General features: G+C 63.6%; 1 protein-coding gene across 1 annotated transcript in view; it reads left to right on the top strand.

Moving 5' to 3' along the window:
* SSPOP overlaps window positions 1-12004 on the top strand; it is a 36865-nt gene that overhangs the window by 7578 nt on the left and 17283 nt on the right. The window contains exons 19-53 of the mRNA XM_032443138.1: window positions 181-361; window positions 945-1039; window positions 1106-1362; window positions 1431-1565; window positions 1653-1855; window positions 1966-2093; window positions 2182-2291; window positions 2413-2562; window positions 2635-2728; window positions 2811-3211; window positions 3333-3563; window positions 3641-3817; window positions 4007-4243; window positions 4419-4541; window positions 4627-4718; window positions 4914-5151; window positions 5742-5894; window positions 5974-6384; window positions 6455-6605; window positions 6726-6885; window positions 6976-7030; window positions 7119-7229; window positions 7366-7584; window positions 7689-7786; window positions 8045-8186; window positions 8280-8466; window positions 8555-8624; window positions 8713-8938; window positions 9158-9286; window positions 9367-9537; window positions 10465-10629; window positions 11106-11285; window positions 11430-11552; window positions 11637-11766; window positions 11865-11990. Of these exons, the coding sequence (XP_032299029.1) occupies window positions 181-361; window positions 945-1039; window positions 1106-1362; window positions 1431-1565; window positions 1653-1855; window positions 1966-2093; window positions 2182-2291; window positions 2413-2562; window positions 2635-2728; window positions 2811-3211; window positions 3333-3563; window positions 3641-3817; window positions 4007-4243; window positions 4419-4541; window positions 4627-4718; window positions 4914-5151; window positions 5742-5894; window positions 5974-6384; window positions 6455-6605; window positions 6726-6885; window positions 6976-7030; window positions 7119-7229; window positions 7366-7584; window positions 7689-7786; window positions 8045-8186; window positions 8280-8466; window positions 8555-8624; window positions 8713-8938; window positions 9158-9286; window positions 9367-9537; window positions 10465-10629; window positions 11106-11285; window positions 11430-11552; window positions 11637-11766; window positions 11865-11990 (5859 nt within the window). The remainder of the gene's footprint in view (window positions 1-180; window positions 362-944; window positions 1040-1105; window positions 1363-1430; window positions 1566-1652; window positions 1856-1965; window positions 2094-2181; window positions 2292-2412; window positions 2563-2634; window positions 2729-2810; window positions 3212-3332; window positions 3564-3640; window positions 3818-4006; window positions 4244-4418; window positions 4542-4626; window positions 4719-4913; window positions 5152-5741; window positions 5895-5973; window positions 6385-6454; window positions 6606-6725; window positions 6886-6975; window positions 7031-7118; window positions 7230-7365; window positions 7585-7688; window positions 7787-8044; window positions 8187-8279; window positions 8467-8554; window positions 8625-8712; window positions 8939-9157; window positions 9287-9366; window positions 9538-10464; window positions 10630-11105; window positions 11286-11429; window positions 11553-11636; window positions 11767-11864; window positions 11991-12004) is intronic.

Below are 12004 nucleotides of genomic sequence, written 5' to 3' on the forward strand. Positions count from 1 at the left end.
CTCATTTGTCTCATCCATCCTACCCACCCCATCCCATCTGACCCATTCCAACTGTCCCATGACATTCCATCTCATCCCACCCCAAACATCCCACTCATCGCACCCACTCCACACTCCCCAAAGCTGATGCCCTGCACTGATGTGCCAGCCCTCACTGCAGCCCCCCTTATCCACCCCCAGTGTCTGCACTGCGGGCACCTGGAGCTGCACCGATGCCCCCTGCCCTGATGCTGCCTTCTGCCCTGGGGACCTGGTCTATGTTTTTGGGTCCTGCTTGCGCACCTGTGACAGCACTGAGCCCAATGGAACGTGCATGGGGATCGCTGATGGCTGCGTCTGCCCCCCAGGCACTGTCTTCCTGGTGGGTTCCCCCAGCTCTGCTGCTCCATCCTTGCCTGGGCATGTGTTTGGGAGGAGGGGCTGGGGGAACCTGGGTGTTGGGGAGCTGGGTCAGGGGGCTCTGAAGCCTTAAGGAGTAGGATGGAGGGGACTTGGGCAACTGGAACACTGGGCCAGGGGCTGGAAAGCACTGAGGAGCTGAATGTAGGGCTACAGGAAGCTGAGCCAGGGGGCTGTGGAGTATTGGATTGTGTAGAGTATGGGACACAGCTGAGTACGGGACAACGGACAACGGAGTACAAGTACAACGGAGCTGGGGGTGTGGAGCCTTGGGGAGCTAGGTTTAGGGGATGGGGTCATCTGGAATGTGGGATTCCTGGGGGCTGGATCAGGTGGAAATGGTGCACTGGGGAGCGGGGTGTAAGGGAAGCGGGATATTGAATGTGGGGCACTGGGAGCTGGCTGTAGAGGTTCCTGGGCACTGGGATATTGGGCTGGAGAAAGGCCAGTGTGTGCTGGGAGTCGGGCAGCTTCCCAGCCCATCTGCTGGTGCCCCGACATCCCCACGCATCACCCTGGGGCTCACACGGGTCTGATGTGTGCAGGACGAGCACTGCGTGCCCCCAGAAGAATGTCCCTGCCAGCACAACGGGCGGCTGTACCAGCCCAATGACACCATCGTCAGGGACTGCAACACCTGGTGAGCCTCGGCACACACGGGCAGGGCAGGGCTGGCACAGCCCCGGTGCTCAGCCCCATCCTGCAGCGTGTGCCGCCAGCAGCGCTGGCAGTGCAGCAGCGAGGACTGCGCGGGGACCTGCGTGGCCACGGGGGACCCCCACTACATCACCTTCGACGGGAGGGCCTTCTCCTTCCTGGGGGACTGCGAATACGTGCTGGTGCGTGAGGCCAACGGGCTCTTCACCGTCACCGCCGAGAACGTCCCCTGCGGCTCCAGCGGCATCACCTGCACCAAGTCGGTGGTGGTGGAGCTGGGCAACACCGTGGTGCACATGCTGCGGGGTGAGGGCACGGGGGAATGAGGGGACAGGGGCAAAAGAGGAGAGCGCTCATGGTCCCACTGCCTGTAGGAAGGGATGTGACGGTGAATGGAGTCTCGGTGCGTCCCCCCAAAGTGTACAGTGGGAACGGGCTGACACTGCAGCGCGCCGGCATCTTCCTGCTGCTGCTGTCCCGCGTGGGGCTGGCGGTGCTGTGGGACGGAGGTGAGCCATGGGGATGTGACAGACATGGGGGGATGCGGCGCCCAGCGGGGGACAGCACCCGGCTCACCCGGCACCGGTGCCACGCAGGTACACGGGTGTACGTCCGGCTGCAGCCGCAGCACCGGGGCCACGTGGTGGGGCTCTGCGGGAACTTCGACCGTGACGCCGAGAACGACCTGGCCAGCCAGCAGGGTGTTCTGGAACCCACCGCCGAGCTCTTCGGCAACTCCTGGCGCGTCAGCCTGCTCTGCCCTGAGGTGGATGGCGCGGCCGCGCAGCACCCCTGCACCGTACGGATGGGGACCGCGTAGGGGGACCCATGGGGCTGGCTGCTTCGGGTACGACATCATAGGGTAATGCAGGGGGGCTTCCGATGTTGACGGTGACAACTTCCCACCAGGAGAACCCACACCGGGCAACGTGGGCCCGCAAGCGCTGCAGCATCCTGACACAGCAGCTCTTTGTGCCCTGCCACGACGCGGTGCCATGCCAGCGCTTCTATGACTGGTGCATCTTTGACGCCTGCGGGTATGTGCTGGGACTGCAGCCACCTCAGGGTGGGGGTCCCTGAGTCCCCACCTGTCCTGGACATCATCCTGCTGTGCCCTGCCTGCAGCTGTGACTCCGGGGGGGACTGCGAGTGTCTGTGCACAGCCATCGCCACCTATGCTGAGGAGTGCAGCCAGCGGGGCATCCACATCCGCTGGAGGAGCCAGGACCTGTGCCGTGAGTCCTCATCCACAATGCCTGGGTTGTGCTGGGGGTTCTGGGATGGGGTCCAGGATGTGGGGTCCATGATGGGGTCTGGGATGGGGCAATGTAACCTCAATACCCTGTGCCTCTGCAGCCTTGCAGTGTGATGGAGGGCAGGAGTATAGCACCTGCGGCCCCTCCTGCCCCCAAACCTGCCAGAACTTGGGCCTGGAGCTGCCCGAGCACTGTGACACCATGTCCTGCCTGGAGGGCTGCTTCTGCCCCGAGGGGAAGGTGCTGCACGGTGAGCAGAGGGCTACCGGGAGGGCTTCCCTTTGCCACCCTTTCTGACTCCTCCATCCCTCCCCTCTGGCAGAGGGTGGCTGTATTGACTCCGCCGAGTGCCCGTGCTTCTGGCAGGGCATCGCCTTCCCAGACAGTGCTGTGGTGCAGCAGGGCTGCAGGAACTGGTGAGCACGGCCGGTGCTTGTTCCCCACCCCTGCCCATCCCACATCCCATTGCAGCCCATTCTAACTGTGGCTGCCCCACAGCACATGCACCACAGGGCTGTGGCAGTGCACACCTACAGCAGAGCCCTGCCCAGCACAACCCCGCTGCCTGGACTCAGAGTTCCCGTGCCGCACTGGTGGGCGTTGTGTGCCGGGCGCGTGGCTCTGTGACAACGAGGACGATTGCGGGGACGGCTCGGATGAGGTCTGTGCCCTGCACTGCGCCCCACACCAGCACCGCTGCGCTGATGGGCAGTGTGTGCCCTGGGGTGCCCGCTGTGATGGTTTGTCTGACTGTGGGGATGGCTCTGATGAGCGCGGCTGCCCGCCACCCCCCTGTGCCCCTCCGGAGTTCCGCTGCGCCAGCGGCCGCTGCGTCCCATGGGCACATGTCTGCAATGGGGAGCTGGACTGCGGCTTCGCCGATGACTCAGACGAGGCAGGCAAGTGGCCTCAGTGGTGCTGGATGTGGGCAGTGAGCACCAAGGGTGGTTTGTGGATGGCTCTGTGCCTTCCCAACCCTGGGCCTGTGCCCACAGTGGGCTCTGACCGCTGTCCCTGCAGGCTGCAGCCCAAGCTGCAATGCAGGTGAGTTCCATTGTGCAGCGGGACGCTGCGTGCCGTACCCACATCGCTGCAATGGACACGACGACTGCGGGGACTTCAGCGATGAGAGGGGCTGCGTCTGCCCGGCCGGCCACTTCCAGTGCCCTGATGCAGTGTGCCTGCCCCCGGCTGCCCTCTGTGATGGGATGCGGGACTGCAGGGATGGCACCGACGAGGCGTTCTGCCCAGGTGAGAGGCTGTGGCTGTGGCAAGCGCGGGGCTGAGCACCTGGTGACATCAACCTGGGACTGTCCCCTTCCCCACAGACCGCATCACCTGCGCCCCGGGACAGCTCCCCTGCCCCGATGGTTCATGTGTCAGCCAGGTGAAGATCTGTGATGGCATCTGGGACTGCAGAGATGGATGGGATGAGAACTCTGTGCGCTGCATGGTGTCCTGGGCGCCCCCTGCACCTACCCACCTGCCCACTAATGGCACAGCAGGTGAGGGCACAGGTGTCCCCTGCTCTCCCCATATCCCCAGTGATGTCAGTGGGAACACTTTGCTCTTTGCTGGAGAGGCCCGAACTCCCTTTATCCCTGGTGGGGTTCTGCAGGGAAGGGGGGAGACACATGGGGACCATGCGCGGGGATCCTGCTCACTGCATCACCCTGTGGTGACACCTCCCCCAGCACCTGCATGCGGACCCTACGAGTTCCCATGCCAGAGTGGGCAGTGCGTGCCACGGGGCTGGGTGTGTGACAGCGAGGCTGACTGCCCCGATGGCAGCGACGAGCGGGGCTGCAACCAGAGCTGCTCATTGGGACACTTCCCCTGCACCCTGGGTGCCCACTGCATCCCCTACGAGCACCTCTGTGATGGCATCCCCCACTGCCCTGACCACTCCGATGAAAGCGATGACAACTGTGGTGAGGCGCAGCGTGTCCCCTCGTGTCCCTGTCCCCAGCCCCAGGATGCTCTCTAGGGAGCAGGGCCCTTGGAGGGGGTGGGGCAGCAAGGCTGTGCTCCCCACTTGGTGTCCCACATCATCCCTGGGACCCTTCTCACGGTTTCAGACCTGATGGGACACTGTTCCCACTGCAGGCTCTACACAGATCCCACCATGCCCAGGGCATTTCATCTGCAACAACCGTATGTGTGTGAATGCAACCAGGGTGTGCGACGGGGCACTCGACTGCCCCCAGGGCGAGGATGAGCTGGCCTGCGGTGAGGAGGAACCACGAGGGTGACAGGGAGCTGTGGGTCTGGGGGAGCCCTGTGGGTGCTCATGGCTCCCCTGTTTCTGATGCAGAAGGCTACGTCCCCACTGGTGCGAGGAACCAGACGGTGGGTCCCTGTGCTGAGTACAGCTGTGGGGATGGCGAGTGCATCACCTTCAAGCAGGTATGGGCACAGGATGGGGATTCAGTGATGCCATGGGATGGGGACCCCAGCAGTGCCGTGAGGTGGGACACCACTGATGTCATGGGATGGGGACCACAAGGATGCCCACACTCCTGTCTGGGTCCCCTGTTGAGGTCCCTGCAGTGTTCCCCAACACCCTGCCTACTCGAGGCTCAGTGTTGCTCTATGCCACAGGTGTGCAATGGACGGCCTGACTGCAGGGATGGGGATGTGACCTCAGGCTGGCTGCCCTCAGATGAGTGGGACTGTGGGCACTGGGGCCCCTGGGCACCCTGGGGGATCTGCAGCCACTCCTGTGGCCTTGGTCAGCAGCTGCGGGCGCGGGAGTGCAGCCAGAGAGCCCCAGGTGTGCTGCGTTGGTGCCATGGTGAGGCCACGCAGGCAAGGCCCTGCTTCAGCACTGCCTGCCCTGGTGAGTAGGCATGGGGCTTGGATGGGGCTGCATGTGAGATTCAAGGAGTCCCAGGACTGGGGATGTCCAAAGAGTCCTGGTATTCCCAGAGCTGAGTTCTTGGGAGATTTAGGGATTTCTATGGCCGGGGGTGCCCAGTGGGTTTGGGGATTCCTCTTGCAGGGAGTTCCTGGGAGATGTGGATATTCCCATGGCTGGAGAAACCAGTGGGTTTGGGGATTCCCATGGCCAGAGCTTCTGGATGCACAGAGGGGGTTCCCACCACCAGGTCTATTTTTGGGATCTGGGGGTAGTTCCCAAGGCTGATGCTGCCCTGGGAATTAGGGAAGGTCTCCTACCACCAAACCTGCCTGGGGGGTTTGGGGATTCCCATGGCTGGGGCTGCTAGGGGGAACTGATGGGGGTCAAATGACCTGAGCTGCCTGTGGAATCTGTGAGCTGCTTGGAGTGCCTGGGGGGAAATCTCACTGCCAAGGCTGCCTGGGGGAGCAGGAGGAGTTCCCAAAACAGGGATTTGTGTGGGAAGTGGAGTCCTCACATCATGGCAGGTCTGGTTGTGCCCTGGGCTTCACTTCTCCCTCTGCCTGCAGTGGACGGTGCCTGGAGTGAGTGGATGACGTGGTCCAACTGCACACAGGGCTGTGAGGGGGTGGTGGTACGGCAGCGGCACTGCCAGCCCCCCCGGGACGGCGGCCAGCCCTGCGCCGCTCTGCCTGCCACAGCCCACGCCACGCTGGAGATCAGTGGGTGACCCCCACCCTGAGACCCCCCACTCCCATGGTCAGGGGCTCACACAGCCCTGACTCCTCCCCTGTGCCCCAGGCATGTGCCAGCAGGACGGGTGCCCCCCTGCCTCCTGCCCCGGGGGGCTGCAGCCCCAGCCCTGCGCCCCGTGCCCTGCATCCTGTGCCGACCTCGCCAGCCGCGCACCGTGCCACCGGGAGCAGTGCACCCCAGGTGAGGCCACCTGCTGTCATCGTCCCTGCTGTGCATCCCATCCCCTACGTGCCCACAACACACTGGGCTCGGGGGTCTCGGCGGTGCCCGCAGGGTGCTGGTGTGCAGAGGGGCTGGTGCTGGATGGCGAGCGTGGCTGCGTGCGCCCACGGGAGTGTCGCTGTGAGGTGGATGGGCTGCACTACTGGCCAGGGCAGCGCATGAAGCTCAACTGCCGTCTCTGCACCTGCCTGGATGGGCAACCCCGGCGCTGCCGCCACAACCCTGCCTGCTCCGGTGCGTCCTGCTCCTGTGTCCACCTGCTGGCACGGTGCCGGGGCCGCTCTCATCGCATCTGTGCCCACAGTGAGCTGCAGCTGGTCCTCCTGGTCCCCCTGGGGTGAATGCCTGGGGCCCTGTGGCGTGCAGAGCATCCAGTGGTCCTTCCGCAGCCCCAGCCACCCCGGCAAGCATGGCACCAACCGGCAGTGCCGCGGCATCTACCGCAAGGCACGCAGGTGAGGCTGCCTGTCGTGTTCCACGTGCCACATGCTGAGTGCCATCTGATGTGTGCCATGTGCCCTGTTCTGTGTGCCACACACCACATGCTGAGTCCCTGCTGATGTCTCTTATCACAGGTGCCAGACAGAGCCGTGCCAGGAGTGTGAGCACCAGGGCCGGAACCGTGCGCAGGGGGACCGCTGGCGCTGGGGACCCTGCCATGTCTGCCAGTGCCTGCCTGGCCCCAAGGTGCACTGCTCACCATACTGTGCCCATAGCACTGTGGGCTGCCCACAGGTGAGGAGCCAGGCACTCTCCATGCATGAAGTGGGATGTGGCAGTGCCATCACCGTGCTCGGGTGGTGACAGGGCCTTCTCTTTACTCAGGGCCAGGTGCTGGTGGAGGGAAAGGGGGATTCCTGCTGCTTCTGTGCACAGATAGGTGAGCCTGGTTGGGGTGTGGGGGGCACAGCCCCATTGGGTGCCTGCTGGCACCTGGGTGCTGCACAGATGGTTGTTCCCCACTGCAGGTGACAATGTGACAGCTGTTCCCACAGCACTGACAGTGGAGCCCCCCAGCACCATCCCAGGAGAGCCCCCTGGCAGCCCATTGCCCACGTTCCCGCTTCCTCCCCCGGGTGGTATGAAAGCTCTGTTCACAGTGTCCTGTGTCCACACACCTCCCTCTCTTAAGGATGAGACCCTGTGGGGTCATGCCCTCCCTGTGGGAGGAAAGGGCCAGCTCCATGCCTCCAAACCCACTCCCTCTGCCCACAGACCCCTGCTACAGCCCCCTGGGTGTCACCTCCCTGCCCGATAGCAGCTTCAATGCCTCGGCCGAGCAGCAGCAGCACCCAGCTCACGCCGCCCGCCTGCACCACATCTCCCCAGGGCTTGAGCTGCAGGGCTGGGCCCCCCCAGCTGACACCCCCCCTGGACTGCCTTCCCAGCCACCTTTCCTGCAGCTGGATCTGCTGCAGACCACCAACCTCACTGGTGGGTGCTGTGTGCCAAGCTGCATCACCACAACAGGCACTGCACTGGTGCTGGTGCCAGAGCATGCAGCTGTGTGCCAATACATGCCACATCTCCCCTGACAGGGGTGGTGGTGCAGGGGGCCGGGGCTGGGGATGCCTTCATCACTGCCTTCCAGCTGCAGTTCAGCACTGATGGGAACCGCTGGCACGACTACCAACAGGTCTCTGCCAGCAGCTTGCTGGAGCCCAAGGTGCTGCTTGTGCTAAGGGCACTTGCATGTGTGTGTGGAGGGGGAGGGGGGCTGCACAGGGCTGTCCCAAAGTGCCACCAAGTGTCCCTTTGCAGCCAGTAATGTGATGACCCCATATCCCCTTCCCTGCATGTGTGGCTGGGTGCAGGTGTGCTGGCGCACATGGGTGTGTGCACGGGTATGTGCCCAGGTGTGCACCCCTTCACACTCACCACTGCCCTCCCACAGCTCTTCCAGGGCAACTGGGATGCCACCACGCCAGTGGTGCAGCCACTGGGCCACATGGTGCAGGCGCGCTACGTCCGTATCCTCCCTCTGCGCTTCCACAACGCCATCTTCCTGCGGGCTGAGCTGCTGGGCTGCCCAACAGGTACCCTGCACTGTGCTGTGCTGTGCTGTGCTGTGCTGTGGGTGTTCCCCCCCATGACCTTTTCTCCCTGCCCACCTCTCCCTCTCCCCTAAGTGCCCCTGGACCTGGCAGAGGTGACAACAGTGACACCAGTATCTTGTGGCATGGGGGAATTCTGGTGTGGGGTCAGCTGTGTCACGGCATCCTGGAGGTGCAATGGTGTCATTGACTGCCCCGGTGGTGCTGATGAGGCCGGCTGTGAGCCCCCCAGCAGCACCATGCTGCCCACCCACCCTGCCAGGTACTGATGCTGGTGGGGGCTGGGGGTGCCCCAGGGGTGCCACATTTGGGGCACACAGCCCCTCACCTCCTGGCTCTGCATCTTCCAGCCTCACACCCCCTGGCAGTGCCGGCATCCTGGGGCTGACTGCAGAGCCACCTGTGCCCCCCCCAGCAGTGGTGAGTCATGGGACCTGGGGGCAAGAGGGGGGCAGGAGCCATGTGTCACATAGAGCAGCTTTGGTGACACCCATCTCCCCGTGTGCAGGTGCCAGCAGGGACGAGTGCATGGCTCACTGTTGGCTCCACCAGCCCTGCTGTGCCATCCACCACCAGGCTGCCAGGTGTCCCCACCACCACCATCACCCCTGGGGGGCCACCCTCTGCTGGCCCTCCCTCCCCAGACATGGCAGCAGTTACAGTGTCATACCCTGTGACGGGACCACCTGCCCTGCCTGCGCCTCCCACTGGGGTCCCCACTCCAACGTCTGCTGGTAAGGACGTGACCTGACACCAGCTCTGCATAGGGTCAGAGTGGGGGCATGACCTCCCCAGCACCTGACACCACAGGGGTGGGAATATGAACGTACCCAGGGTGATGTGAGGACAGTGCACAGCTTGTTGCTGGCTGGTTGTGCTGTGAGGTGGGTGGTGATGGCCCAGGGGTCCCACCTGTGCCACTAGACCACACCACAGCCCTTGCTCTCCACCAGAGCTGCCCCTGCCCCAGCTCCTGTGCCCCCCGGGCCAGTTCCTCTGTGATGCCTTGGGCTGTGTGGATGCAGACATTGTCTGTGATGGGCAGCAGGACTGCCTGGATGGATCTGATGAGGCACACTGTGGTGAGCTCCCCAGGACCTCCCTGCCCCCACAGAGCCTGGGGCTGCTGAGCTCCAGCTCAACACAAGGTCCTGCCCCACAGGAGCCCTCCCCACCTCCAGCAGCACCCTGTCAGCGCTGGCCTGGCCCAGCAGTCCCCCGCCCACCTGCTCCCCCAAGCAGTTCTCCTGTGGCACCGGTGAGTGCCTGGTCCTGGAGAAGCGCTGTGACCTGAACCGTGACTGTGCTGATGGCTCCGATGAGAGCGGCTGTGGTGTGTGGGGGAATGGGATAGGGATGGGATGGGGGTGGGCTCAGGATAGGGATGGGATGGAGAGAAGAGGAGATGGGGCTAGGGATGGAATAGGAATGGAGTGAGAATGAGATGGGGGTGGGGATGGGGATAGGGATAGAGATGGGATGGGGATGAGGTGGGGGTAGGATGGGGATGGAGATGACAAAGGGATGGGGAGGATTTGAGATCGAGATGGGGAGGGGCTGATATGGGGTGCAATGGAATGGGATGGGGATGGAGATAAGATTGGGATGGGGATGGGATGGGAGAGAGACTGGGATGGTGGTGGGGGCAGGATGGAGAGATGAGATTGGGGCGGGGATGGGGTGGGATAGGATGGTGTGGGCATGGAAATGGGAATGGGATGGGATGGAATGGAATGGGATGGAATGGAATGGAATGGAATGGAATGGAATGGAATGGAATGGAATGGAATGGAATGGAATGGAATGGGGGTGGGATGGAGAGGGGATGGGAATAGAATTGTAATGGTGGAGATGAAGGTGTTAATAGTGAAGGGAACTGAATGGAATGTGGATGGTATTGGGGGTTAGAATGCAGCTGTGATGGGAATGGGGACAGTGACAGGAATGCAGAAGGGATGAGGGACAGGGATGGGGATAGGAATGTGGAGAGGGAAAGGCATGGGGTTGGGGAGGGGAAAGAGCATCCCTTCATCACCAAGCATCCTGTGTTGGCCAGCTCCAGCCCTCTGCCCCACTGGGAAACCTAGGGGACAGGTGTTGGGAGCGCCAGGGCTGGTGCCACTGAGACTGGTGACATCAGGGCTGGGGGGCACCAGGAGGGGCTGAGCAGAGACTCCATCCCAGTGGGCCTTTCCAAAGGGGACAACTCTGAGCATGGGGAGGCCCCAGGGCAGCCCTCACCCTGCTTCATCCCTACCAGTCGACTGCATCCTGTCCCCGTGGGGTGGCTGGAGCCAGTGCAGCCGCTCCTGTGGGCTGGGGGTGACATCCCGCCAGCGGGTCCTGCTGCGGGGTGCCCTGCCTGGGGGAGCCTGCCACACCCCCCGCCTTGATACCCGCTCCTGCTTCCTGCGTGCCTGCCCAGGTACTGGACCCAGGCCTCACACCATGGCAGTGTTTGTAATGGGATGGCTGGGGGAGTGGATATCATTGCAGAGTATGGCACAGAATGGTGTCATTGAGTAGTGGTGAGGCACAATGACAGCACAGTGACAGGGCATGGTGGAGGTGTGTGGTGGTGGGTCTCAGTGGTGGGGCAGGATAGCAGTGTATAGTGACAACTCATGGTGATGGGATATGGTGGCAGGACACGGTGGTGGGGCACGGTGCCACAATGCAGTAGCACAACACAGTGGGTGGCTCATCCCTGCGCACCGGCCCCATTGACACAGCCATCCCTGCAACTGCAGAGTGGAATGGGGGGCCTTGAGAGGGGATTGTGTGGGGTCCCCAGTCTGCACCAGAACAGTGCGGCCCAGCTGAAAGGGGGTAGGGACAAGCAGGGCCACAAGGGCAGGAGACAGTGGGTGCCTACACTGCCCCTGTTCCACTGCCCCGCAGTGCCTGGCGCCTGGGCAGCCTGGGGCATGTGGTCCTCCTGTGATGCTGAGTGCGGGGGGGGCATGCGGAGCCGCACCCGGAGCTGCACTGACCCCCCACCCAAGAACGGCGGCCAGCCCTGTGTTGGGGAGGACCTGCAGAGCCAGTCCTGCAACCTGCAGCCCTGTGGGGACACCCGAGGTATGGCAGCGGGGACACCAGGGTGGGGGCATGGAGGGCTGGGTGTGATGGGATGGGGACATGGCATTGTGGGGTCACTTGTGGCACCAGGGCGACATGGGGGAGCATCCTGTCCCCCATAGCAGCCCAGCTCTGCTCCCACAGAGTGCGGCCCTGGGATGGTGTTGGTGCAGGATGGGGACTGTGCGCAGGGCCTGGTGCCACCCTGCCCCCAAGTCTGCGAGGACCTGAGTGCCACCAGCAGCTGCCAGAGCCCCTGCCAGGAGGGTGAGTGACGGGGTGGGCACAGCGCAGGGTGGGGGCTGGGTGCTGCTGTCGGTGTGCTGGAGCTGATGCCATGCTGCTGGGCAGGCTGCCGGTGCCCGCCAGGGCTCTTCCTGCAGAACAGCACCTGTGTCAATGCCAGCCAGTGCCACTGTCACCAGGGCCAGCAGCGCTGGCTGCCCAGCCAAGTCTTCCTGAGGGATGGCTGCAGCCGATGGTGAGCGGTGACGCCGTGTCCCTGTGCCCTGCCTGCAGCCGGGGCCACCCCAGGCACTTCTCTCTGTCCCCATGGCTGAACCCAGCTTCTGTCCCCAGCGTGTGCCAGGACGGGGTGGTGACATGCGAGGACATGGCCTGTCCCATCGCCTGCGCCTGGTCTGCCTGGTCACCATGGACCCTCTGTGACCGCAGCTGTGGTGTGGGCATGCAGGAGAGGTTCAGGTGTGGGTCTGGGC

This window comes from Coturnix japonica, chromosome 2, assembly GCF_001577835.2.
Source record: "Coturnix japonica isolate 7356 chromosome 2, Coturnix japonica 2.1, whole genome shotgun sequence".
NCBI lineage: Eukaryota > Metazoa > Chordata > Aves > Galliformes > Phasianidae > Coturnix > Coturnix japonica.